We start from the raw sequence: 26,780 nt of genomic DNA, 5'->3' as shown, positions 1-26,780 counted from the left end.
TTTAGAATTCATTTTAAATGGGCAATATTATCCAAAAATATCTTTATGTTCCTTCCTTGTTTGATCCTTTCTTTGTTTTATTTTGTTGTTATTGAAACTTACCTTATCTTGATTGTCTTGAATAGTTGGCTACGGTAAGAATTTCTTTATCCATACCTTATCTAGTCACTTTCCCAAATAGCCTACAATTGTGTGTAATAAACAGAGTGTTCTTGAACATAAGATCATGGTGTTGAGTGTGTGAGGTACTAAACATATTTAACTATTGTTTTTACAATCATGAACGAGTATAGAGAAAATGGATATTACTCATTTGAATCAAGTTATTAGTGCTTTGACAGGCATGATGGAGCAAATTGGAATAGTTTTAGGTAATCTTCAAGGAAGCGAAGTAATTTTGAATGAAAAAGTAGAAAATGAAGAAGATGACAATATCACCCTTTTATCCTAGGGGAGGGAGAGATGTTAGTCGAGGGAGAGGAAGGGGTAGAAAAATTTTAGCACCAAGAAGAATTGAGAGGGAGTACCAATAGGAGAGAGGAGAAGAAAGAGAAGTTGGGGGAGTAAAGCTTAAAATTCCAACTTTTTATGGGAGGTCTGATTTAGAGGAGTATTTATAATATGAGAGCAAAATTGAGCATGTTTTCGATTGCAAAATTGTGCTCCAAGTGATTGATGGATGTTATCGCCCCGTTGAGCTTGTATGTTTATTTTGCATGGATTATGTACGATGATTCTAGATAACTATTGTGTGCACACCTAGTTAATTCTAATGAACCAGTATCATGTTAAGATAAGGATTTGTGGTTAGGTTGACTAGTTACCTAATTTAGACCTAACCTTTTTCTACGAGTCTAGCACAACACCATGGCTTACAACTACCTTAAAAGTTGTCCTTAGGCTGCTAGATGTGTGAACAATGTCAATAGTTTCGTGGGGAAACATGGATTTCTGCTTAGAGCTCGATTGAACCTAGCCATTTTTGCATGGAAAATGAGAGATCCACATCGTACAAATCATTAGCTGGATGAGATAAGGGAGGGGTCGTGCTCCCCAATGAGGGTGACTTTATGGACCTAGGAGGCGTTATCTCACCCCTAGGTAAGACACTATAGAGTCTCAGCCATGCATGAGGTAGCGTCTCACAAAGGGTCACTAGTCATTCACAACTCAACATAGGAAACTCTCAAAGTTTAAAATGAAAGGACGAATAACTAGAATAGTCCAAGAGGATAAGACTAGAACCAGACGTATTAGAGCATATGAGAAGTCCATGGGAATCTATTACGCCTAGAAAGCAATGAGAGCCTACAAGTAGGCGAGTTACTGAATATGACTTTTATACTCCTCCTTTCTACATTATCCTTTTCAGGTGCGTGATGCTACGGGTCGAGAGAGGGCGTGTTTGAGAGACATGGATGGTCACAGAGGAAAACATGTCCCGGAGTGTCAGTCTAGTCTTTTACTTTCACAAGCTTTCATTGTAAAAATTGGTCAACAATTTGATTCATTGTATTGAAAATCTCTTCTTTTTTAGAAAATGATTTTTGTATGGATGTATTTTCAAATATTTCTTGCATTCACACTACATTCACATTGTCGCTTTGAGTCACAACTTTAAAATTTTAGGTCGTGACATAAACCAATTATGTTTGATCATTTTATTCAAATATTAAAATGTAAAACATTAATTCATTTATTCTCAAATATAACCTATTTCTTTTGAAAAATTATATTCAAAATATTTAAAATTTTATTTTTAAAAGTGGGCGGAACAAATAATTAAAAAACAATTATGAAAATATATATAATTGTTTCCCACCACTCTGAACATCCTTTGCCCGGAGGCCCCGGATCCCTGAAACAGGCCACTTGCATCCATGCCCAACTCATCACCACCGTCTTTCTCTTCAACAACCTCCCTCAAAATTGTACCCCAAATGTGGCTTTGCCGGCCAGACCTTGTTGCTATTCTCCTCTGCCTCAGATGACTGTGGGAATCTCGTCTCTTGAACTTCTTTTGTTGCCCAGTTTGCCTGTTCTAAAAGACTCTTTCAGGCTTTGAGTTTCTTTAACCATATGAGGGGTCTCTGCTGTTTTATTTGCTTGCTGATTCTATGGCTTGTGTTCATGGAGATCAGATGCATTTTCTAATTTGGAAACATGGATTCCATGCTGAAGTCTTTGTTGCCAGTGCATTGGTCGATATGTATGCGAAATGTTGTGATATGTGCACTGCTGAGAAGGTGTTTGAGGAAATGCCTGTGGGAAACCTTGTGTCTTGGAACTCTATGATTGTGGGGTTCTTGCAGAACAAAGTTTATGATCGGGCCATTTTCTCTAACTGTTCTTGATGAGGTAAGCTTTTCGAGTGCTTTAGTGTTTAGCACCATGTTGGTAACTTGGAGTTTGGGAAATAAGTTCATGGGTTTCTCTGAAGCCTGGTGTCGAGAATTTGGTTCATGTTAATAACTCGCTGATTGACATGTATGGTAAATGTGGCTTGTTTTATGATGTTGTGAAGTTGTTCTCAAGTATTGGCGTTTAGAGATGTTGTTGCTAGGAATATAATGATCATGGCATGAGTTTATAGAGACAATTACAAAGGTGCCTACAATAGTTTTTGGATGATGAGGAGGAAAGGTTTAATACCTGATGATGCATCATACTCTTCTGCGCTTCATTCTTGAGAAAATCTTGCCATTATATCAGGGAACGCTTATCCATTATCAGATCATACAATCTGGGTTTGTGAACATGTTGTGTGTTACAAGTTCTTTGGTCACAATGTATGCAAAATGCAGCAGCTTGGCAGATGTTTTTTTTTGGATATTTGAAGAAACTAAGGACGATAATGTGTTTTGTTGGACAGCCATAATTGCAACTTGTCAACAGCACGGCCATGCTAACCAGGTTGTTGAATTGTTGAAAGAAATGTTGAGAGAGGAGATTACACCTGACTACATTACTTTTATTTCTGTTCTCTCTGCTTGTAGCCACACTGGTCGGGTTGAAGAAGGATTCTTCTACTTTAATTCAATGGTTGAAGTGCATGGTAGTAACCCTGGATATGAACATTATGCGTGCATAGTTGACTTGCTTGGTCGTGCTGAGCAGTTGAATAGAGCTAAGAGGTTTATAGAACTGATGCCTATCAAACCAGAGGCAGAGTTGCTTGATCTTTATTATGTTGCATATGAGGTTAGCAACTTTAGTTATATCTTTGACATTTCTTAAAAGCATATGAGATTAGCAACTTTTGCTATATCTTTGACATTTCTTAAAAGCATATGAGATTAGCAACTTTTGCTATATCTTTGACATTTCTTAAATCCTGAATTGCACGGTATCTTGCCTTTTTCATGTTGTGCCAAAGGCCATTGCTTTTGTTGTCTGTAAAATGAAGTTCCCTTGTAGTTGTACTAAATTGAGCAGCCTGATGAGGAAAAAGGAAAAAACATTTCTTCCTTTACAGTATATGTTGATGTCGAATGTCAATAGACAGGCGCATCCCTTGCTTTCCATGCAAGTACGCCATTACCCATACTTAAGTTTCACAATATAGACATTGCCTTCGATTTGACAAAACCCTTTAGTAATAACTTTAACTCCACGGAAAGACAAAGGAAGCCTCCTTACAAAATCCACAAAAATGCTGACAATATACACATCACGGTACAATATTAAAGTTTACATTACAACTATGAAAACTATCCCAAAAAATCCTCACAACCACATCTTCTTATAATTACTATAAAAAAAAAAACACCACCAAATAATAAATACAAAGAAGAACCAATATATTCGTACAGTATCAAGTATAGCATTAAAGGAAACCTTCTTCTATACACACTCTTTTCTGAATAAGAAACAAACCAAGAGAAATCAAATGATACTGACACCGCAACGCTGAATATGCTGCGTGTCCAAACAATAAGGGTAATACGGCATTCGTGTGAACTATTCAGTGTTTATTAGTTCCACACCATCACTTAACTTTAACGTCATCCCTTGCTTCAGAGGAAAGGGTTTTTGAGCTGGGTGACTTACCAATGATAGCTTTCTTTGCCTTCACCAGTGACTGTTTTACTTTCGATAAAAGATTGTGTGAATGCTTATGACTATGCTTTGATGGAACTTCTTTCTTGTCATTCACTTTTGCAACTTCTCCTGTTTTCACAGCTTCTTTATCTTTTACTTCCAACTCAGGTTCCTGGGGTTCTTTAGGCGTTTCATTTACATGAGCTATGCCAGTTTCAACCTCTGCTGGTTTCTCATCTTTAATACTCTCCTCTATCTTGGTTTCCGCAATCAGGCCAGCTATATCACCAGCCTTTTGGTCATCAATTGACTTTTCTACTACCACAGCATCAGTTTCAAAATCTCTTGGAGCCACCTCTTCCCTTGGCAGAGTTAATTTCTGTATTTCCTCTCCCACCTTTTCAACCCCATCGATATTGATCGATTCCTTTTTTTCATCTTTTTTCACATCCTGAGGAGGAAAGTCCCCTGCAGTTAATTCTACACTAGGTTGAGCCCCCTGGCGAAGTGAATCTTGTCTGTCTCTTTCCTCTGTGCGTTGCTCCTCTTCTTTGTGGATTTGTTCTACTCCCAAAGGTGGCTTACTGTCATCCCCAAGAGCTAATGACTTCTCACCTTTCACACTTCCACTCTTCTCAATTGCCTCAGTTTCAACCTTCACATAATCATTCAGAACTTGATTGGTTATTTCAGGTGATTCTTCTTTACCATCCTTGACTTCTGTAACTTCAAGTTCTCGTTTTTCAACTGCTTCCGAACCTGTCTCTTTTGCTCTCACCTCCTCAGATTCAGTCACAGGAGAACCTTCATCTGGAAGCTTTGTGTTGCTGGGAGGTACGAACTCACTAATCTTTTTTGCTATAACTTCTGATTCTTTCTCAGGTGGAACTTCATTTGGTTGCTTCTGGTTCTTGGAAGGTTCAATGGATTCACTAGTGTCTTTTTCCGCCACGACTTCTAATTCTTTCTCGGGTTGAACTTCAATGAGCAACTCACTTTCCTTCGGAACTTCTACAGATTCACTAATGTTTTCTTCTATGACTTCCATTGATTCTTGCACTGGCTGTACTTCAGTTGCATGTTCCTTTGTCTTAGGAAGGTTTGTGGGCTCAGTAATCTCTTTTTCCACCACTAGTGGATGAACTCCAATGGGCTGCTCCTTTTCTGTCGGAAGTTCAACTACTTCAGTTATTTCTTTTTCAATCACCTCTGCCTGTTCTGCTAAAAGAACTTCAACCGGCCCTTCTTTCTTGGAAGGTTCAGCAGACAATTCTGGAACACAAGTTGTCTCTGGTTTCTTCCTCAGCTCTTTGTCTATACTGACAAATTCTTTAGCTTGTTGTTCCTGTTCTAAGCCCTTATCAGAATCTTCTATAAGGTTACATTTAGCCACCTGACTAACTGAAACTTGTTCATCACTTTCCACTGCATATTGCGCCTCTTCTTCTTGGGGTTTTCCTTCCTCAATGGGTGGGTTAATGTCATCTTCAGAAGCCAATGTCTTCTCATCTTTTATATTTTCAACCTCCACGTCAGTTTCTTGAACGGTCAGCTCAGGTAATTCTCTCACATTTTCCTGTACTTTAATTGCTTCGGGTTCTTGTTTCTCAACTTCTTCAGAACCTGTGGAATCACTGGTCTCTTTTCCCTTCACTTCTCCAGATTCTGTAACTGGAAAATCTTCCTCTACCTGCTCCTTGTTCTTTAGAGGTTCAAAGGATGCACTAGTCTCTTTTGCTATGACTTCTGATGATTCTTTCTGGGAAAGAACTGGATCTAGCTGCTCCTTGTTGTTGGGAGGTTCAATGGATTCATTAGTGCCTTTTGGTACGACTTCCAAGTCTTTCACTGGATGAACTTCGGTTAACAACTCATTTTCCTTGGAAAGTTCAACAGTTTCACTAATCTTCTCTGCAGTCACTTCCCTCGATTCATGAGCTGGATGAACGAGTTCTGTGGGTTCAGTAATTTCTCTTTCTGTCACTTCTCCTGATTCTTTTTGGCGGTCAACTTCAACGGGCTGCTCCTTTTCTGTTGGAGGTTCAAATGTTTCAATAATTTCTTTTGTGATAATTTCTACTTGTTCTTCTTCTGTAAGAACCTCATTAGTCTGCTCTTCTTTTTTGAGAGGTTCAACGAATAAGTCTGGAACAAGACTTGTCTCTGGTTCCTCCCTTGGTTCATTGTCTACGCTGACACATTCTTTAGCTGGAGGCTCCTCTTTTAGTCTCTTACCAGATTCTGTCATTGGAAAACCTTCATCTGCCTGCTCGTTGTTCTTAGGAGGGTCAAAGGATGCACTAACCTCTGGTGCTATAACTTCTACTAATTCTTTCTGGGAAATAACGTCATCTGATTGCTCCTTATTCTTGAGAGCCTCAATGGATTCACTTGTCTCTTTTGCTATCACTACCGGATGCTCATTTTCTGTTAAAGGTTCAACCGTTTCAGTAACTTGTTCTGCAACCACCTCGCTTATCTCTTTTGCTATCACTACTGGTAGCACCTTTTCTGTTGGAGATTCAACCGTTTCACTAACTTCTTTTGTGACCACCTCGCCCATCTCTTTTGCTGCCACTACTTGTTGCTCCTTTTCTGTTGGTGGTTCAATCGTTTCAACTGTTTCAGTAACTTGTTCTGCAACCACATCATTTATCTCTTTTGCTACCTCTACTGATAGCTCCTTTTCTGTTGGAGATTCAACCGTTTCAGTAACTTCTTTTGCGACCACCTCGCCCATCTCTTTTGCTGCCACTACTTGTTGCTCCTCTTCGGTTGGTGGTTCAATCGTTTCAACTGTTTCGGTAACTTGTTCTGCAACCACATCATTTATCTCTTTTGCTACCACTACTGATAGCTCCTTTTCTGTTGGAGGTTCAACCATTTCAGTAACTTCTTTTGCGACCACCTCACTTATCTCTTTTGTTATCACCACGGGTTGCTCCATTTCTGTTGGAGGTTCGACTGTTTCACTAACTTTTTCTGCAACAACCTCAATCATCTCTTTTGCTATCACCACGGGTTGGTCCTTCTCTATTGGAGGTTCAACCGTTTCATCTGGCTCAGTAACTTTCTCTGCAACCACCTCGCTCATCTCTTTTGCTATCACTACTGGTTGCTCCTTTTCTGTTGAAGGTTCAATCGTTTCAATAACTTCTTCTGCAACCACCTCACTTATCTCTTTTGCTGTCACTACTGGTAGCACCTTTCCTGTTGTAACTGTTTCAGTAACTTCCTTTGGGATAACCTCACTTATCTCTTTTGCTATCACTACTGGTTGCTCCTTTTCTGTTGGAGGTTCAATTGTTGCAGTAACTTCTTCTGCTACCAGATCAATTCTCTCATTTGCTATCACTGCTGGCTGCTCCTTTCCGATCGGAGGTTCAATGATTTCAATAACTTCTTTTGCAACCACCTCTTCTGGTTTTGTCACTGAAACAACCTCAATTGGCTGCGCTTCTTTCTTTGGAGGTTCAATTGTTTCAGTAACTTCTTCTGCTACCGCATCAATTCTCTCTTTTGCTATCGCTGCTGGCTGCTCCTTTTGCATTGGAGGTTCAAGGGTTTCAATAACTTCTTTTGCAACCACCTCTTCTGGTTTTTTCACTGAAACAGCCTCAATTGGCTGCGCTTCTTTCTTTGGTGGTTCTACAGATTTTTCTGGAAGACTAATTGTCTCTGGTTCCTCCTCTGGCTCTTTCTCCACACTTTCAAACTCTGTAGCTGGTTGCTCTTTTTCTGGGCTCTTAACAGAGTCTTCTATAGGACCAGATTCAGCCACCTGACCTACTGAATCTTGTTTATCACTTCCCTCTTCCTGGATTTTCCCTTCAATTGATGGGCCATGGTCATCTCCAGATGCTAATGGCTTCTCATCTTTCACGGTTTCAGCCTCGGCATGAGTGTCAAGAACTTGTTTAGTTATTTCAGATAACTCTCCTGTACCATCCTTCACTTCAATGATCTCCTTTTCTTGTTTCTCAACTTCTTCAGAACCCAATGTGGAATCATTGGCTTCTTTTTTGTTCTCTTCTCCAGATTCTGTCGCTGAAAAGCTTTCATCTGCCTGCTCCTTGTTCTTGTGAGGTTCAAATAATACGCTAACCTCTTCTACCATAACTTCAACTGATTCTTTCTGGGAAATAACTTCAACCGGCTGCTCCTCATTCTTGAGAGGTTCGATGGATTCATTTGTCTCTTTTTCTTTCGCTACTAGTTCTTTTGGTTGATGAACTTCAACTAGCAATTCACTTTCCTGGGGAACTTCTACAGATTCACTAATCTTTGTTTCAATCACCTCTCTTGATTCTTGCGCTGGTTCAACTTCAGATGCCTGCTCCTTTTCCTTGGGAACTTCTTTTGCTTTCACTTCTTCCAATCCTTTGATTGGATGAACTTCGGCTGGCTGCTTCTCTTCTGCTGGAGGTTCAACTGTTTCAACAATTTCTTTTGCAACCGCCTCTATTGGTTCTTCCGCTGGAACAACCTCTATCGGCTGAGCTTCTTTCTTTGCTGGTTCAACGGATTCTTCTGGAACACCAGCTTCTGGTTCCTTGTCTGGTTCTTTCTCTACACTGACGCATTCTGTTGCCAGTTCCTCATTTGCCTCTGCTGGGCCCTTACCTGAGTCTACAACAACTGATAATTCTGGATTATCAATAATCTGTGGCTTCTTCTCTTCTACTTCAACAGGCGCAGTTAAAGTTTCAACTTTTTCTGCGGCTTCTGTTGCAGACTGTACAGCGGCACCTGGTTTCTCTTTTCCTTGACTGTCAACCGTATCGTCTGATGATTCATCCTCTAACTTTGGAAGGCCCACAGCCTCTAATGGTTGCTCTTCTACTTTTTGTGCAGTTGGCTGCTCTTCTGGTGGGCTCTTAACATTGTCAGCTGCATCAAACTCCTTTATACTCCTCTCCAAGAACGCAATTACTGGCAGCTCTGTTGCTTCTCCTCCAACCGGTTCAGCTGATGGGCTCTCCTCAGCAACAGAGGTCACTACCTCTGCGACAAAAGGTGATTCTTTTTCCACCTTCACAGTGTCTTGAATTGATAGACCAACAACAGGATCTTCATCTCTTTTTTTCACCTCAATAACAGGAGGCTCAACCTGAATATCCACTTCTTTTTCTTCTGTCGTGGACAAAGTACTATCTGGAATATGTACGTTGTCAGCTTTGCCTTTCTCTTTGTCGTCTTCTACAGTTTCTTGTGGTGAAGAGACATTTATCTGTTCCATTTGTACTGTTTCACTACTTAACTTCACCATTTTCTACAGTACAAGAAAAATTAACTAGAAATTTAAAAAACACAGAAAATATTACTGAAAGGCAAGGAATTGACGGATTCAATCTACCCTGTGACAGAATAACATGCTCTTACAACTCAGCTCTAATCTATCAAGGTGTGAATAAAGATCCCTTACACAAATTAGATGAAAATTAGGGAATTCAGTGAAGGACTCAAAATAACTAATAAACTAAACTACAGCCATGGTTCTAAACTATAGATAAGATAACCTGGCAGCAGAAAAATTAGCTCTTGATTAACAAATACATGTGTGGGTTCTACATGTAATATTCAGTTTTAGGGAATATATATATACTGCATGCAGTCAATATTACATGCAGATTAACAAAAACATCAAACGGAGGGGTGTTTAAAGTTTAAACTGAAAAAAAAACAAGTGGGTGTTGATCAAAAATCCTAAAAAACAAGAGAACAAACAACGATCTCCACAAAAGGGAGTAGTCAGAAAAGATGCAGCAAAATAAGAAGCTGAAGAAACTAAAGTACGAACAATCAGAAGTGATTTGGAGGAAAAACTCACCTCATCGGATGTAGAAGTTTGATGGGAATCAAGAGTTTGGGTGGCCATAATGATTGTGAATGGAGGACCAAAGTGGCAGTTCCCAGTAGTTAAGAAATTGAAATGAAAAAAAAGATGAAGAAATTAAGGAAAGGAATGGTGCAGTTGGCAACAACGCAGAAAATCTTAATTAATCCACTAGAAAACTTCTTGAAAGAACCACCCCACTTGAGGAAAAAAAAAGTTCAGAAAAGGAAAAGGGGAAAAAAAAAAAAAACAGTCTGTCAGTGACAGACTTTTCTCACATGATCCAGGATGGAATGATTGATGAGGATGAGGAGTATGATGATGATGATGATTCCTTTTAGTTTTTGATCTAAATGAAAAAGGAGATCAAAGAGGGTGGAGAGATAAAAAGCTATGATAATTAGAGCATTGGCTAAGTGACAAAACAGCAAAAGCAACTGGGTCCCATGCCTTGTGTATTGTTTTGGTCTTCCATGTCATATTCATAAGTGCATGTTACGTCTGGGATGCCATTCAATAAGATCAGGTTGGAGCCATTCGGCATTTGATATTTTTTTCCTCTTAAATATTGCATTTAACATCATATGAGACTTGGACATTGGTCATTAAGGCATTCATACCACACTTTTTTTTTTTTTGTACTTTCCATTTGCTGCTGTATGCTTGTCTCTGATTCTTAGCAGGAAAAAGGGAAATGATTAATCTTTTTTGTATGATTTAAGAAACTTGATCTGTTTTAAGGAACTTTCAAACTCAATTATCATCTTCTCCAGCAGATCATAGCTTTATGGAGGTGCAGAAAGATAAAAGCAGTGCAGGACCCTCAGCCATGGCCTGCAAGCTTTGAAGCCCACTCCCACCAGGTACATATTGTCTAGTTTTATTGGGCCTGGCCTGTTTTTCAATCAACAAAAAGCCTTTGCCCCTCTCTCTCTCTCTCTCTCTCATAATTTATTCCAACTAAGAAACTTAAAATGAGCTAAGCATATCTGATGAGATTAGATGAGATCAGAGTTGTTTATGTTCTTTTGGGCATAATAGCTTAGCTGGTTAGCTGGTTTTGGAAGACCGAAATGTAGAGGAAATTAAGTGGTAACCAACCGTCTGGTTGGAAATTGCCCACAATCGAAATATGTCGAAACTTCAATTTGAGGGGAGAAAGTTTTTTAACAGAGGAACCTTAAGCACTTATACTTTATTACTTCTTCTTTCTTTTTTGTTGTTTAAATAACATACATCTATACCAGGGATTGCATAATCAATCTCCTAAACTTTCAAATCAACAACTACTAAATATTCCGATTTCCTAAACTTTAACTACTAAATCTCCTAAACTTTCAAATTAATAACTATGAAATTTTTATTCTAAAGTCGCTCTAGGTTAATAACTTCTTTTGGTAAAGATGATTAACTGATAATCAAGTTAAAAGGGTGGAGTGATGGGTGGTGAGACATGTAATTGGGCCGTGCCATTGGTAAATACAAGTGTGTGTTGTTTGAGTTGTGAATATGATTAGACAAGCTTAATCAATATCTGTCTGTTGTAAGACACAAAGTTAGTGAAGACTTGGATTTTGTTGTGAATAGAATCTCTCACGTAGTGGCTTTGGAGCATAAACTCTGAACCAAAAAAGAAAAAGAAAGTGTTGATTGGAAACCAAAAGCAGCAGAAATTATGTAATTATTCAAAGATGGGCATAAAAGGAAGCTAATTCAACCATCTTCCTTTTTCATTATTGATTGCTTTTAATGCCTTTTTTTAGGACTTCTTATTATGTTTGCCTTCTTATTAAAGTCACTCTTCTTTCCCACAACACTTGTTTTTTCAGGTTTTTGTAGATTCTCGAAGAGTAGCAAAAGCTCACACGAAACTACTCGGTTTGTTTAACCTTTAAATCACATATTCTCATTGCCTATTAAGCTTCAATAATTCATGCAAATTTCATTTCCTTTTTCGGTGTTTAGCTTTTTCATTACTGTTGCCTCCTTATTCTTTCGATAAATCTTAAGTTTGAAGCTTTGTTTCATCGTAAATATTAATGTTTATCGTGAATTAACGAAAAGTGTAAGGAAAATCCACGTGGCATAGGCCACAGGAGTTGGACAAATACATAAAAGGTCATTTCAAAGGGCAAGGATTGTGGATCCTTTGAGATTGAGCTGTCTGGGCAAAGCAATGTGAAGTGTTTCCCACAACAATTTCTTCCTACTACTCCCATACTATAAACTTCTCCTTGCAACCAATCTCTTTTCACTTATACTCAAATCACACAAAAATCTTTTCGGAAAGAGTTAGACCCGTCTTCGACTGTTCTAAAATTTGATGATGCTACTAATAAGTTGGTGTATCAGATATTTATATGTGATTTTGAAAAGTATACAGACCGTGTAAAATCAAGTGAGAAGAGAACTGTGGACAATGTGCACATAAATTATTTTGTTTGTTTAAGTGAAAATTGAAATGAAACTCAAATTTGTGTTAAAATATATTATGCATTATCCATCAATCTCATTGAAAGCAACGAGCCAAGAGATGTCGTTTTAAAATCATTTCAATGGTTGTGAGTTTGACATATTGTACAACAATCTATATCATGTACTGCAACATGACGTTTTCTACTTTATATCGTTCAATATCTACTCTTTTTTTTTTCTTGCAAATATTAATGCTAACTACAAAGAAAAAATGGTTTGTCTTTCGATTTATTCGTCCGTCTTAATTATCATTTTCTCTCTATAAATAAATAAATAAATATAAATATATAATTTTGATTTCCATGCTGTTTTTTTATCTTCCTTAAAGTATTTATCTCTTTAACTTTTTTTTTCTCTGACTTTTATTTTCAAATATATATAGTTTTAATTAAAGTTACTAATAAATTACCAAAAAAACATTCAAAATAAAATTAAATATATATATATATATATATATGAAACATAGCTATTGAACAGTCAGCCCAAAAGGCTCACCAACTCATATCAAAATATCCAAACTCAATAAAAATTAATATTCAAAACAACTACAAAAATATTCCAATTAAAAATTAAAAAATAAAACTTGAATATAAAATTTATACTTTTATCATTATTCAAATAATTCATAAATTTTTTAGTTATTATTTATGGTTAATATATGAAGAAAATAAATAAAATTAAAAAAATAATAATGTTATTGGTTTCTGTTGTTAATTAGTTGTCTGTTTGAGAATTAGGTTAGGAAAAGATTGGTTTGGAGGATAATGCAAAGAGATGTCTCACAATTTTTCAAGCGATTTGGATTATCTCTCTCTCTCTCTCTCTCCTCCTTTTTCTCTCTCTAAATTTCAAATTCCTTTCTTAATCTTGCTTTTCCTTGTCTCCTCCTTTGTTCCGTGCTCGACTCTCAATCGCTCGGGAGCTCTCTCAAGTCCTATTCTAAGAACACAAGTATTACTCACCTTTTCGACTCTTCAAGCATTTAGGAGCTCTCTCGAGTCCTATTCTAAGAACACAAGTATTACTCACCTTTTCGACTCTTCGGGCGTTCAGGAACTCTCTCGAGTCCTATTCTAAGAACACAGGTGTTACTCACCTTTTCGACTCTTCAGGCGCTCAAGAGCTCTCTCGAGTCCTATTCAAAGAACACAGACATTACTCGAGATCAAGGTCAATCAAAACATAGTTTAATTGGTTAATGCATGATTCGAATCTCCCGAGAAAGCTATTAAACAAAAGGGTTAGGAATAGCATCGAAACAAAAAGTGATTCTAAATTGGTAATCACTAAAATTAATCACTCACATCATCTTGATAATAAAAATAAAGGGTTTATGATGATTGAAATAGAAAATATGTATATAAGGAATCAACCACAGCTCAGCATAGTTTGTGTATTACCTAAACCCTATACTCAATTCATTCTTTTATTGCCCAATTCACTCCCAAACCCTTGTCTGCCTATTAATATCAAACCCCATCACCTTTTCACCTAATCGAAACCCGTCCGAGCCTCGAAATTAATACTCGACCCAACACGTGCAAGAACAAGACCAAGAAAAGGAATCAACTTTCTCGAGATATTTTCACGTAAACGAACGATACTTTTTTTTTTACTTTTCTCTTGTACATTCAACGTGTTTCTAATCGTCAGCCTACATTATTCCAACGCTTCAAATAATGCTAACCCGACATTTAAATATATATACATTGGAGATTGAAGGATATGGAGTGAACATGGAGGGGGAAGAAATGGGTTGACTTGGGAAAGAGAACAGCTCATTTATTTTTGGCTGTTCTAAAAGGAAGACATTGAAAGCATCTTTTGCTCCATTCTTATTTGAAACTTAATTATCCAATTCTTTTTGTATTCTATAATATTACTATCAGACAGCCCATTCCCCATATTTCTTTATTTTTCTTCCAATCATTGACTAAACCCCTCTCCGATGGGTCGTTAAAGATGTATTTTAACAGTTACGAGAGGGAGCACTGATTCACGGTCGATTTAGTTGACGTAATTATAATAAATGAACATAGCATAGAAACGGGTATCGACAATAATCGAGGGAAAGTTTGTGATGTTATGACGATCGAGAAATGGAATAAGGAGGAAAAAGTATGTGGGGTTACTTGTTTTGCTATATTGGTTGATTAGGGTTCTTGTGATTGAAGAAACATTTAGGAAGTTTAGTGAAGAATTGGAAATGAGCAATTGAGTTTAGAACACCAAATGGATAAAGTAAGAACACAATAAGAACTAATATGAGTTTTGAATGCTATATTTACTAACCCTACACATTGCCTTTCATGTTTGTATGAGTTTTCTTTGATTTGGGGTTTGGGAAGAAGAATCTAGGTAGCCTTCTTCATTTGGGGTTTCGATATCTCTTCTCATTTCAATTTTCTTCCCTTGCTTTCTAAACAATCCAATCCAAATCTACTTCACGCCTTCCATCTTACGAAACCAGAAAATATGGTTGCAAATATCTCGATGATCTGTACTTTGTTTTCAGTGATGTCGTTTTAGTTTCTGTACTTTTAAGGGTTCTAATGAACCCTTCTATTCGGTTTTTGTTGTTAATTCCATAAATTTAACCTTTACCCTTCTCGAGAGTATTCCGATTAACTCAGACTACTACCCAACCTAATCTATAAAAGTTGAGTTGGGTTGAATTCTTGGAAAATCGAAAAATTCAGTTCGGTTTACGAGTTGACATTTTTTTTTTTTTTTTGTCGGGTCAACTCGACCAACCTAGGGTTACAATCCTACCCTATCGTACCTTACTTTTACAAAAAATTAAGAATGTTTAATATTTATAATGAAGATAGTAATATGTTTGATATTTGAATTTTTTTTTGTATAATTTTTTTAAATAATTAAAAAAAAAAAAAAACAACCCTATCCAACACAAAAATAGAGGGTTTAGTTGAGCTAGCTTTTATTCCCATTGTTTCAGTCACCTGTCTAATTAACCCGAAATTTTAAGAGATTTTTCAACTCAACCCAACTCGTTTACACCTCTAACACGTCCTATTGTATCCTACGTAATCATTAACGAGACGTTTGAAACGTTGAGTGAAAAAAATATTAAAAAAAAAAAAACATTTTATAATTAAGAAGAGAGTGAAAGAGAGGGCGTCGGTGCATGGAAAATAATATAGAGAGGAAGAGGAATGTAAATAGCGATGAGACATATACACAACTCAATTTGTTTAATGCTCAGGAAAGCAACTCTCCCATCAATCCTGACCGTCCATTCTAGGCCCCTCCCTGCTGACGTGGAAGCTCCTCCGGCGGCTCAATCTTAAAACCAGGCCCTCCCTCCCTCCCTCCCATTGAAGGTGACCTCTGTCCTTCTCCTCTCTTCAATTCAGACTCCCCACCACTCCCCTTTCTTAACCCTCCCCTTCTTCTCCCTTCCTTATCATCTCTCTGTTTCCTCCTCTGTTTCTCCTCTGCTTTCCTCTGTTTCTTCTTTTTCTTCTCATGGGAAGGCACTCTTGCTGCTATAAACAGAAGCTGAGGAAAGGGCTTTGGTCTCCTGATGAAGATGAAAAGCTTCTTAATTACATAACCAACCACGGCCATGGCTGCTGGAGCTCTGTTCCTAAGCTTGCTGGTATGCTGCTCTGTTTCTACTATTACTACTACTACTACTACTACTACTACACCGCCCGCACAATGTGCCCTTTTCTTCATCTCTCTTGTTTCTTCTAGGCCTACAACGCTGTGGGAAGAGCTGCCGCCTTCGATGGATTAACTATCTCAGGCCTGATTTAAAAAGGGGTCCTTTCTCCCAGCACGAAGAGGATTTGATCATTGAGCTTCACGCAGTCCTTGGAAACAGGTGCTTTCTTGTTCTTCCATTCATTTCACCTTTTTGGATTTGGATTCGAAATGGGTTTTTGTTTTTGGATCAGATGGTCTCAGATTGCTGCTCAGCTACCTGGAAGAACAGATAATGAAATCAAGAACTTGTGGAATTCGTGCATTAAGAAGAAATTGAGACAGAAAGGGATTGACCCCAACACGCATAAGCCTGTCTCTGTGTCGGCTGATGCTGACAATGACAGTGAGAAGCAGCTCCCCCCGACATCCACTTCTCATAGAAGCAACGATAACAGCTCCGATGAAGCCATTGAAACGCCGCTGCCGATCATCACTTCATCCAATTCCAGTTCTCAAATCTATTCCCCAACTCAAGAGTTTTTCCGATTCCAAACCACCACCTCCGGCAGCCACAGAGCTTCTGAATTGGTCGAGTTTCTGTCTTTTCACAATCTCAATTACGTCTCTGAAATCGCAAACCCAAATCCCAATTCTCTCTGTTTCAATCAAACCTCCCACTTACTCCCTCCGCCGTCAATTCCATTAAAACCCACCTGGGAAGGAACCGATTTCACCGCCGCCGCCGCCACTGCAAGTGGCGGAAACAGCTTCTTTGACGGAGGGAACTTCCCATGGGGACTGCCGGAGTGCGGAAAAACAGAGAAACTGAATCCGACAGCAATCATAAGAGAAGACAAGAAATGGTCAGAGATTATGGAGAATCCATTCATGATGGGGAACACAACCGGAGAGCAAAATCAAGAATCTCAATCTCAAAATGAATCAATGTATGTAGAGAATTTAAGTACGGCGGCGGAAACAGAGTTCATAACAGAGAGCGGGTGGCAGAGTCCGACACAGAGACAACAAGCTCAAGCTTCCTCGGGTGCTGTATATAACAAACACCTCCATACTCTTACTGTTTCTTTCGGACATACCCTTTAATTCAATCCAATTATTTTCCAAACCAACATACAAGTAAATCAGTTTTTCCTTTTTTTTCCTTAGCCGATGCTCTGTTTCCATAGCTATTACTAGATTGTGTGCAGTGGTAGTAGTGAAAGACAGGATTTTTCATAAAGAAGAATGAAAAGGAAGGTGAATAAACATGAGGAAAAGGATATGATGAAATAAATGTGAGAGATTTGTTGTGGGTTTTTCGAGATTGTTAATGTTTTGGTCGCTGTCTTGTCTTTCAGTTTGTTGTGTAAAATTACAGGACAGCCAAAATTGTGTGTTTTGAGTATGAACTTGCAGGTATGATATACACAATACAACAAATGTCAGAAAGAGAAGACAAGGGAATTTGAATGAAAGAGTTGCCACTTTTTTCTTTGATTGCTACGTACAATCTACTCTTTATTCATAAAAGCAACGTCTCTAACTTATTTATACATTCTTTTTGTTTTTGTTTCTTCCTTCCCAATCATCATTCCATGTGTTTGCCATTTGGAAGGGAATGGGAAGATGATGACTCCACATCGCTCCCTCTCCAACTCTTCGGTGCCAATACGTATGTACTAACGATAATATCGTTCTTCAGTTTGACTCGACGACTCTTCCGTCTCAACAAAAGACCATGCAAGTTTCTCCACTCGATCTTATTCTGGGGTACCCTAAAAAAGGGAACTTTTCTCTTCTAAGCCATTTGCCATATTGGGTTAAGAAGATGAGAAAGCACCTCTCTCTCTCTACCAAAACAGTGTGATTCTGGAGGGTTAGGATCCTTTTCTTTGGAACAATCGAGGACACGGATTAACCAACCAAAGTTAGCTTCTTCCATCGTTATATACTAAACAGAAGTAAAAACTTCGGTAACGAACAGATGATAGTAAAAAGTCATAATAAATCTTGTAGCTCTTAGATGATAAAAGATGCTGATGTTGCTTTATAGTCAACTTTTTCTCTTTCCAAGTATATCCGATACCTATGATATGAGATAAAATATAGATAAAGGGATTGAAGAAGAGAAGGAGAGGAGACATGTGAAGGCACAATTAAGAGAGACATAAAAAAAGAAGAAGAAAAGGATAGAGGAAGAACAAAAAAGAAGAGGGTTTTGGAATATATGTTATGGGGAAGTGAATTTTATATTGAGGGATGCATGTGCACTACATTATTGGTAGTAGGAAGCCAAGGTCGGCGTTGCCTTTGCCCTTGTCAATATTACAAGCCCACACACACACACACACCTCTCCATCTCTTTCTTCTTTGCTTCTCCCTTTCTTTATTACGATGAATTAGAAGATCGCATAGGCTACGTTTGGCATGCTGAGGACACGATTTTTACTATCATAAGGGGAGGGAATTTTGAGGAAGTATGTTCCCGAGTTAAGGCGCTCCAGAAGGCTAAAAAGATGGGGAACAAGAGTTGTCACAATAGGAAAGAGAAATGACTAAAAGAAACCAACGGTTATATCTTCTGCTCACGACTGCCCTTCTTTGAATAGTAGGAATTTTTATCTGAACTACTCAAAATATTTAGTTCTTATTAGATATGTTGCATATGACCCACGATTAAAATAAACCGACTCATTTCTACTAAGTCAAGTTTATTAGCTCACAAGATCTTCATTTCTAGCCTTCTCAATTGTATGAATAGAGGAATGCACCCTTTTTACGTTCATTCTTTTACGTCGTTTAGAAGATCTTCAACACTTGTTTACATCACAAAATATGTGAAAGAATGAAAGTTCGATAATCAATCTATTGTACTGATTCAAACCCAGAGAATCTCTCCTAGACACAATACTAATATCGGGTTTCACCTTGAAGATCATTCCAACAAAAACTCACCTAATCTAAGTTATAAAGTGGTAGGAGCTAGGGTTTAGGGTTTAGGGTTTAGGGCCTAGAGAAGGAAAAAGATCTAAAAATGACATGGGTTTGCAATGTATGTCAAGCTCATCATGTTTGTAGTGCTAGAAAAGTAGCTTGTGTATGCCAAAATTCACTTAGTCCACTTAAAGCCATTAGATGGTCTTGAACTCTACTAACCAAAGGACAAGGTCCGCCCCGACTCGTTCTTTATCTAATCTCCCACAAACTCTAAAATTCGAAAACCTAAACCCTAAATTTTAAATTCTCGTAATATATGTTTATTAATTAATAGTTATTTTATTTACGATATTATTTATAAATTTATATGAACAATCCAAACTTATTAGTGTTGTTAATCTTGAATAGTATGGGGTGTTTGCACAAAAATCATATATTAAAATAAGTTAAAGTTTATAGCATATGGATAAGGTTTGGTGTCTTATCTTGGTGACACTCTTGATATTACTCATTTTGTGATAGTTAAAATTATTTGTTCTAAGTTCATGTTAAAGGCATGTATGAAGAATTTGTATTCAACTAATCTAAAATTGAGACGGGTGGTATCCTTTTCCTTTTCTAAATATTTTAGAATTTTTTCCTGTTAAACGTAGAATAGATTATATCTGTACATACTAAGATAATTTACTAATGTACTTGTTTGTTACCAAATCTATGATTTCATGGTTTGTTACAATGTAATCTCATTACACACATCTATAAATACATGAGGTCGTGACCCATATAGATCACAACCATTCAACTTAACATGGTATCAAAGTCAATGTTTATTCCTTAATAATATCTATCATATCCTCTTCCTCCTCCTCATCCATTGTCTCCAACACGATCTCAACTACCATGGCGTCGACCTTTGGCCCAGTCCCTCTTCACCACGCTGTCACAATCCGTCTCACAAGAAAAAACTTCATCATATGGCACGCCCATCTCCTACCCTACCTAAGGAGTACGAAGCTTATGGGCTACCTCAATGGCACCATTGTCACACCTGCCAAGCTAGTCCCTTCCTAACCGCTGCTGGTGCTGACCTGGTCTCTAATCCGGCCTATGATAAGTGGTATGACCAGGATCAACAGGTTCTTAGCGGCCTTCTCTCCTCCATGTCTGAGGAGATCCTTCACGATGTGGTTACTGTTACTACGTCCAAGGAGGCGTGGGATACCCTGCAGCGGATGTTTTCGTCGTCAACTCGTGCTCGCATTGTTCAGATCCGTGTTAAGCTTGCCATGTCCAAGAAACGCGATCAGTCTGCTGCAAATTATTTTCTCAAGATCAAAGGGCTGGCTGCCGCTGGCTTTGCCTTGTAGGATGATGATGTGATCGCGTATCTTCTCGCTAGTCTTGACTCTGACTATGATCCCTTCGTCACCTCGATGACTACCAAGAGTGAAGCCCTCACGTTTGATGATGTGTTTGCACATCTAATGGCATCTGAAGCTCGTCAATTACAACACCAGGCTGAACTTTAGTTAAATCCTGGATCTTCTGCCAATTATGTTGGTCGTGGTGGTCAACAGAATAACCGTGGGCGTAGGGATCGTGGTCGTAGTCGTTCTCAAGGTTATGCGCCCTCTCATCCTGCTGGTGATTGTCGTGACCCTTCTGCTCGTCCTTCCTGCCAAATCTGTGGTAAAGTGGGGTATATTGTTGTTCGCTGCTAGCATAGGATGGATGAGTTCTATCAAGATGAACCTCTTTCTGCTCTTGCGGCACTGACGGCTACTTCCTCTTACAAGATTGATCCAAATTGATACAGCGATACAGGTGCCACTGATCATATCAACAGTGACCTGGATCGTCTCGTTGTGCATGAATGCTATCATGGAGGTGAACAAATTCAAGTCAGCAATGGAGTAGGTTTGTGTATTTTGCATACTGGTCATTCTTTAATTAATATTGCTGCTCGTCCTCTTGCATTGCGCAATATTTTGCATGTGCCTAAAATTTTCAAACATCTTCTTTCCATTCATAAATTTTCTCGTGATAATGACATATTTTTTTAATATCATCCTTGGCATTTTTCTATTAAGGATCGACAGTCGAGGAAAAGTCTTCTAGACGGGAGGTGTGAGTCTGGTTTCTATCCTATTAAGCCATATGATGTCAATGATGTGAAGCATGCCTTGGTGAGAAGATCTACTACTCACACCCAATGGCATGCACGTCTTGGAAATCCTTCATCTCAAGTAGTAAAGTCAATTTTGCATCTCAATAATATTTTGTGTGCTAGTGAATCACCTTTGCCAGTTTGTAATGTGTGTCAGTCAGTAAAAAGTCATCAGTTACCATATACTAGTTCTTCTCATAGGTCTTCGTCACCTTTGGAACTGATTTTAGTATCTAGGAGGCGCTCAACATGAGTTTGGAACTGCAAAAGCTACTGAGAAACTTCTTACACAATTTCGGGATGATTTTGCCGTCAAGGATCTTGGCATTTTGAGTTATTTTCTTGGGATTGAGGTCCGCCATACTTCCAATGGACTTATTCTGACAACATAAATACATTCAAGATTTATTGTCCAAAACCAATATGCTCACCTCCAAAGGTGTGCTCACACCTATGCGTCCTAGTGAGAAGTTGTTAATGGATGGTGGTGAAAAGCTCTCGCCTAAGGATACTACTCGCTATCGGAGTGTTGTTGGTGCTCTCCAATATTTGTCTCTGACACGTCCTGATATATCCTTCTGTGTCAATAGAGTGTGTCAGTTCATGTCCTCCCCGACTTCTATACATTGGGCGGCAGTCGAAAGAATTCTCCATTATCTACATGACACTATTGATATGGGCTTGTGTCTTATAAAGTTTAGCACTGATTTGCTGAGTGCCTTTTTGGATGCTGATTGGACCGGGAATCCTGATGATCGTCGAAGCACGGGAGGCTATGCGATCTTCTTTGGTGGCAATCTTATCTCCTGGAGTTCAAAGAAACAATCGATGGTTTCTCGTTCTAGTACGAAGGCCGAATATAAGGTGGTTGCTGATGCCACTGCCGAATTAATTTGGATCCAAGTCCTCTTACGTGAGCTCGGGATCTCGCAAGCGTGAGCGCCTAGCCTATGGTGTGACAACATTGGTGCCACCTATCTGTCCGCCAATCCAATCTTTCATCGACGGACGAAGCATGTTGAGGTTGATTATCACTTCATTCATGAACGAATATCGACTCATCAGCTTGATGTGCGACTCATATCTTCTAAGGATCAGCTCGCCAATATCATGACAAAGCCATTGTCAGCTCCTTCTTTAGGAGTTTTAGGTGCAATCTGGACTTAGTAGTACATCGTCTAGATTGAGGGGGATGTTAAACGTAGAATAGATCATATCTGTACATAGTAAGATAATCTACTGATTTACTTGTTTGTTACCAAATCTATGATTTCATGGTTTGTTACCAAATCGCTTTCATGGTTTGTTACAATATAATCCTCATTATACACATCTATAAATACATGAGGTCGTGACCCATATAGGTCACAGTACCATAACTCCATATCTATTTCAATTAAAATAAACAAAATGAGTTTGTTTGTTTTTTTTTTTTTTTAATATCCATTTAATATCTATCTCTGGATCGGGTTGGGTTGAGGAATTTTTCTGGACCAACACAAAAATTCAAGTTGGTTGGATTGGTAACCAAACCCAACCCAAAAATTTACACAACTCAACCCAACCCAACCCAACCCTCTATTTTCGGGCTGAGTTCGGGTTGTTCCAAACTGAGAAGAGACAAGAAGTCGACAGAGAAACAACGTAGCGCCAAGCGGAGAAGTTCGATGAGAAACACAGAGTAGAGAAGTCCGATGGAAGTGGAACGAAACGCCAAGCGGAGAGACAGTCGACGACAACATCCGACGAAAAACACAAAGACGAGGTCGAGCGGAGAAATGGGAACTGAGAAGAGAGTCTGTCGGAGAAATAAAGAGGTGATCGGCGAGCAAAGTCGACGTCTGCTATGAGATGAGAATGACGTCAATGGAGCAATAAAAAGATGAACGTTGTGAAATGATAACGATGAAGACAAAGAGCAGAGAAATAATGAGAAAGATGGAAAAACATAGTTCATCATTACAATTATTAATTTAGTCTCGTGTATCAAAGAAAAGAGAGAGAAAGAGGCAAAGAGTTATTAATTCAATCTCGTGTATGGAAGAGCAGAGAAAGAAAATCTACACTTTGTAGAGTGAATATGTGCCACGTGGTCGGGGTAGACAACATGACTCATGGGCAGGCGGAGTGGCTTGGACTTTTTTTTCTTTTTTAAGTTTTTCGAGTTGGGTCGAGTTGTCTCAATAATTTGAATTTTAAACCCAAACCAGATCAGGTTCCAAAAAAATGAACCCAATCCAAACCTGAAGTCTATTTAAACCCAACCATGATATGTATATAGTAATCTAACCTATGCAAGTAACTATGATATGGTAACCTTAGCCAATTTGATCGAAAAAGCCTTATAAATGCTCGGGATGTGCAAATCCATAGATCACAAATGTTAAAACTCTCAAATCAAGTTGATTGCATTCCAAATGCTTGCAACTCTCGAGAATTTGGTCTAACAATCTTATCGAAGGATAAAACATTTAGATCTAAATATCTAAAAACCTCAAATCGACAAAGAATCACCCCAGGAAAAAATAAGATGTGGATTACCTTATTGATCAAATATCTTAAAGCAAGATAACGTTTGTGAGATTCAAATCACATCACAAGCAAAATTGATCCTGTCAAACTTAAATGATTCTAAGCATGCAACTTTAACCATATGGAATTGCAAACAAACTTAACTCTCACCTAAAAGAAAGCACAAATGCTCTTTTTACTGCATTTTTCGAAGTTACAAAAACAACATACATGTCTTTGTGTAGCCTCAAAAGAATTTACGAGGCATTTCAAAAGTTGTAATTTTCATACTTTATTAGCATAATTAGCCATTATGTAAATGCAACTTTAAATTAAATAAAAAAATCTTAAAATAGATTAATGAAACACCATAACTCTAGATTATCATACACCCAAAATTTGTAGTCATCCAAGAATAACTGAAACGTGATTCTTCTCTAATAAGACATGAATTATAATTTGAGTTGATCGTGTAGTAATTTGAACAACAATTTTTTCACATCTTCCTTAAAGTTTAAATTGCATAATTTAGATTTCTTGATTTATATCAAGCTGGGACATGCACTTTAATCTCATGGGGTTCGCTTATAACAATACTTATCAAACAATGATTGAAATAGTACCTGATCAAGCAATCCTACTCAACCCGACAATCCAAGCTTTTGTTGAAGCAAGAACCCTTAAATCAAAGTAATTAACTCTCCTTATACAAAATTCGAATCAACTAAGAGATAAGGCTAGAATTAGATTATCTATTACGATCGAAGATCTAGAAGCAAGATTTGGAAACCTTGTTCTAAAATAAGTCACTCCACAATCGAACTTCATCAATGTTTGATTTTGGAAACCTTGTTCTAAATTGAGTCAACTTTATCGAACTTAATCAAGGCTTGATTGAATGGCTCGGAGCAATTCTTAAATATGATGCTCGAATTTCTAAGGAAAACGTCTTTGTGGCCGAGATTTAATCCCGATCCCCTATAATCTCCACAAAAGCCGACAAAAGACGTTTGTGGTCGGGATTTAATCTTGATCCCCTTAAAACTCCACAAAATACGAAGTCAAATTGACCATTACATAATTTATGAAATTAAAAATAATACTTTGCAAGAAAGGTTGATGTGCTTGAGTGGCTAAGTAGACAGGATTGAAATCAATTGAGCACTGACTACCTGGGGTGTTCGAAAGTGTTCTTGAAAATGGCACATATGGGGGCATTACGAGGTTTGGACGCAAAAAGAAGTTGACTCCACACTTCACCGATTCGTTTAAGAATCCAGAGTTGAAAGAGGAACTTTGAACGACGAAATTTCTTTAAAAGGGCTACACTGTAACATCCAAAAAGTCAACCTACTCGACAATAAAAGTCAAGTGAGGTTATCTCTCCTTATAAATGCACGTACCCCAAAACCTAAAGTCTTCATCAAGCTGTCATTCCTTTTCACTTCAACGTCAATGAATTTCTGAAATTTCTTCCTTCAAGAATCAATCTATGTTGATTTTCGCTCGTAGAATATTCGATTTCAAATCATGAGAATGTTGACATCGTGTAGTGCCAAATTTTGAATATCGCTAGAAGAGGTTGTGCACGTGGATGAAGGGATAAAGGGACGATGCTTTATGTTGAAATTTTAGTAAAATCTAGTTTACTTTATTTTACGAGATATCGTTTCAATTTCTTCCAAAGGTAACCCGAATAAGCTTTATTTGTTTGGTTTTAAACAGATTTTTACACGTTATGTGTTTAAGGCATCTTTTCTTTTTTCAAACTACGAAACTATTGTCATTAAATAATAATTATTATTATTGAAAATGATTACTGACATTTTAATTAATTTTGTCGGCAGAAAATAAAAATGGTCGAAAAATCCTTTGAAATATTATTAATTTATAAATCAACTACAAAAATCTATCAAAATCTTTAATGTATTATTGAATAATTATAATTATTTATAATTAAAAAAAAAATGAGATTTATATAAATAATATAGTGAATTTAAAAGGCCATATGGTATTGTCATACCTTTGTCTTGTTGTTAGATATTAATTGTATCATTATATTTTAATATGATTGAGTTGTCTAATAATGATTTATTATTTTTGTGATGAAGGTCATTTATGTCATTTCACACCCAATCATTGGTGTCATTTATGTCATTCCTATTACTTTCTTCTTCTTTGGTATCATTATTATTTATTGGAATCTTCCTCTTTCCATGAAACTCATCAAATTATCATTATGCTTTGACAAAAATGTCCCTTCTAAATCAAATATTATTATATATTCATAAAATTGATTCAAGTTTGGTCGGATAATCATTTCAATTGTCGGTTCAATATCGACTTCGATTAATCAAAAGTTTAATTGAGCAAATTCATTTTTCATTCTTCGTGATATTTTGTGTACTACATATTTATTTGATATGAGATATTTTGAGATGATCGGGACTTGTTGTGTGACAAAAATCATTGAAGCAAGCAAATGTGTCTAGGCTCTGCTTGAATACGTCGAGGTGGAAGGCTTGTGCTACGTCGAGGCATGTGACAACTAGGAGCTAGCTCACTTATACAATAACGATGTGTGAGATCCCACATCAGTTTGAGAGGCGAACGAAAATATTCCTTATAAGGGTGTGGAAACCTCTTCCTAGTAGACGCGTTTTGAAATTGTGAGGCTAACGGCGATATGTAACGGGCTAAAGCGGACAATATCTACTAGTAGTGAGCTTGGGTTGTTACACGATGCCTAATCTATTGCCCGCTAGGTACAAATTTCTAGAGCGTGAACAATATTTATTAACGGTAAACTTGGGTTCAAGAGTCTAAACGCTACTCTTTTATAAAAGGCAATGACCATTCCTTCAAAAAAAATACTTAATACTACACTAGCTTGTCTTGACACCAACTTAGATTTAGTACTAAATTAAGTTTCGAAATGTATAGATATGAATATCAAGAGTACGAGATACCATTTGTAGTTGTAACGCTCCTAATTTTCTTACTCTAATCAGTGATGTCACCATGTACATGCTTTTATTCACATATGTGGAAATTTATAATAAATACTCTTAAAATAAAGTCATGGATTTCCAGGTTTAATTCAACATAAAAAAATATATATAAATAACATAGTTTTTTTGA

The 26,780-nt window shown here is 37.6% G+C and overlaps 4 protein-coding genes, 1 long non-coding RNA gene and 1 other non-coding gene across 7 annotated transcripts; 5 read left to right on the top strand and 1 right to left on the bottom strand.

Annotated features, from left to right (window-relative positions):
• Window positions 1-2,117: 2,117 nt before the first annotated feature.
• Window positions 2,118-3,237, top strand: LOC111792710 (putative pentatricopeptide repeat-containing protein At3g15130). Its single transcript, XM_023674271.1, has 5 exons — window positions 2,118-2,209; window positions 2,313-2,358; window positions 2,441-2,534; window positions 2,713-2,789; window positions 2,896-3,237. The coding sequence occupies exons 1-5, from the start codon at window positions 2,118-2,120 to the stop codon at window positions 3,235-3,237; spliced, it is 651 nt and encodes a 216-aa protein (XP_023530039.1).
• A 406-nt stretch (window positions 3,238-3,643) lies between these two features.
• LOC111793630 (titin-like) lies at window positions 3,644-10,241 on the bottom strand. 2 transcript variants are annotated; one of them, XM_023675594.1, is made up of 2 exons: window positions 9,872-10,241; window positions 3,644-9,313 (listed from the first exon to the last, which is right to left on the bottom strand). In XM_023675594.1, exons 1-2 carry the CDS (start codon window positions 9,917-9,919, stop codon window positions 3,989-3,991), a joined length of 5,373 nt encoding a protein of 1,790 aa, XP_023531362.1. In that variant the 5' UTR covers window positions 9,920-10,241; the 3' UTR covers window positions 3,644-3,988. The 2 variants fall into 2 exon arrangements, with proteins under 2 accessions (XP_023531362.1, XP_023531363.1); XM_023675595.1 differs by having other exon boundaries at window positions 3,644-9,271.
• Window positions 10,242-10,447: 206 nt separating this feature from the next.
• On the top strand, window positions 10,448-12,364 carry LOC111793631. Its single transcript, XR_002814961.1, has 2 exons — window positions 10,448-10,740; window positions 11,707-12,364. It is a non-coding gene; the product is annotated as an uncharacterized LOC111793631 (long non-coding RNA).
• A 3,315-nt stretch (window positions 12,365-15,679) lies between these two features.
• On the top strand, window positions 15,680-17,527 carry LOC111793709 (transcription factor MYB61-like). The gene is made up of 3 exons (XM_023675718.1): window positions 15,680-15,974; window positions 16,073-16,202; window positions 16,276-17,527. Exons 1-3 carry the CDS (start codon window positions 15,842-15,844, stop codon window positions 17,126-17,128), a joined length of 1,116 nt encoding a protein of 371 aa, XP_023531486.1. The 5' UTR covers window positions 15,680-15,841; the 3' UTR covers window positions 17,129-17,527.
• Window positions 17,528-20,319: 2,792 nt separating this feature from the next.
• Window positions 20,320-20,458, top strand: LOC111794171. The gene has a single exon (XR_002815062.1). It is a non-coding gene; the product is annotated as a small nucleolar RNA Z247 (small nucleolar RNA).
• A 1,123-nt stretch (window positions 20,459-21,581) lies between these two features.
• On the top strand, window positions 21,582-22,067 carry LOC111792709 (uncharacterized mitochondrial protein AtMg00810-like). Its single transcript, XM_023674270.1, has one exon. It carries the CDS (start codon window positions 21,582-21,584, stop codon window positions 22,065-22,067), a length of 486 nt encoding a protein of 161 aa, XP_023530038.1.
• The last annotated feature ends 4,713 nt before the right edge of the window (window positions 22,068-26,780 follow it).

The sequence above is a fragment of the Cucurbita pepo genome, chromosome LG04 (assembly GCF_002806865.2).
Source record: "Cucurbita pepo subsp. pepo cultivar mu-cu-16 chromosome LG04, ASM280686v2, whole genome shotgun sequence".
In the NCBI taxonomy this organism is placed as follows: Eukaryota; Viridiplantae; Streptophyta; class Magnoliopsida; order Cucurbitales; family Cucurbitaceae; genus Cucurbita; species Cucurbita pepo.
This window is presented reverse-complemented; position numbering and strand designations above follow the sequence as displayed.

Bases quoted from the DNA above. Each gene is read 5' to 3' on its own strand.
- LOC111792710 (XM_023674271.1), top strand. From the start codon at position 2,118: ATGGCTTGTGTTCATGGAGATCAGATGCATTTTCTAATTTGGAAACAT. The intron at 2,210-2,312 runs GTATGCGAAATG...GGGTTCTTGCAG, and splicing joins GCCAGTGCATTGGTCGATAT to AACAAAGTTTATGATCGGGC. The intron at 2,535-2,712 runs GTATTGGCGTTT...CCATTATATCAG, and splicing joins TGTTGTGAAGTTGTTCTCAA to GGAACGCTTATCCATTATCA.
- LOC111793630 (XM_023675594.1), bottom strand. From the start codon at position 9,919: ATGGCCACCCAAACTCTTGATTCCCATCAAACTTCTACATCCGATGAG. The intron at 9,314-9,871 runs GTGAGTTTTTCC...CTTGTACTGTAG, and splicing joins AAACTTCTACATCCGATGAG to AAAATGGTGAAGTTAAGTAG.
- LOC111793709 (XM_023675718.1), top strand. From the start codon at position 15,842: ATGGGAAGGCACTCTTGCTGCTATAAACAGAAGCTGAGGAAAGGGCTT. The intron at 15,975-16,072 runs GTATGCTGCTCT...TGTTTCTTCTAG, and splicing joins CTCTGTTCCTAAGCTTGCTG to GCCTACAACGCTGTGGGAAG. The intron at 16,203-16,275 runs GTGCTTTCTTGT...TTTTTGGATCAG, and splicing joins CACGCAGTCCTTGGAAACAG to ATGGTCTCAGATTGCTGCTC.
- LOC111792709 (XM_023674270.1), top strand. From the start codon at position 21,582: ATGCGTCCTAGTGAGAAGTTGTTAATGGATGGTGGTGAAAAGCTCTCG.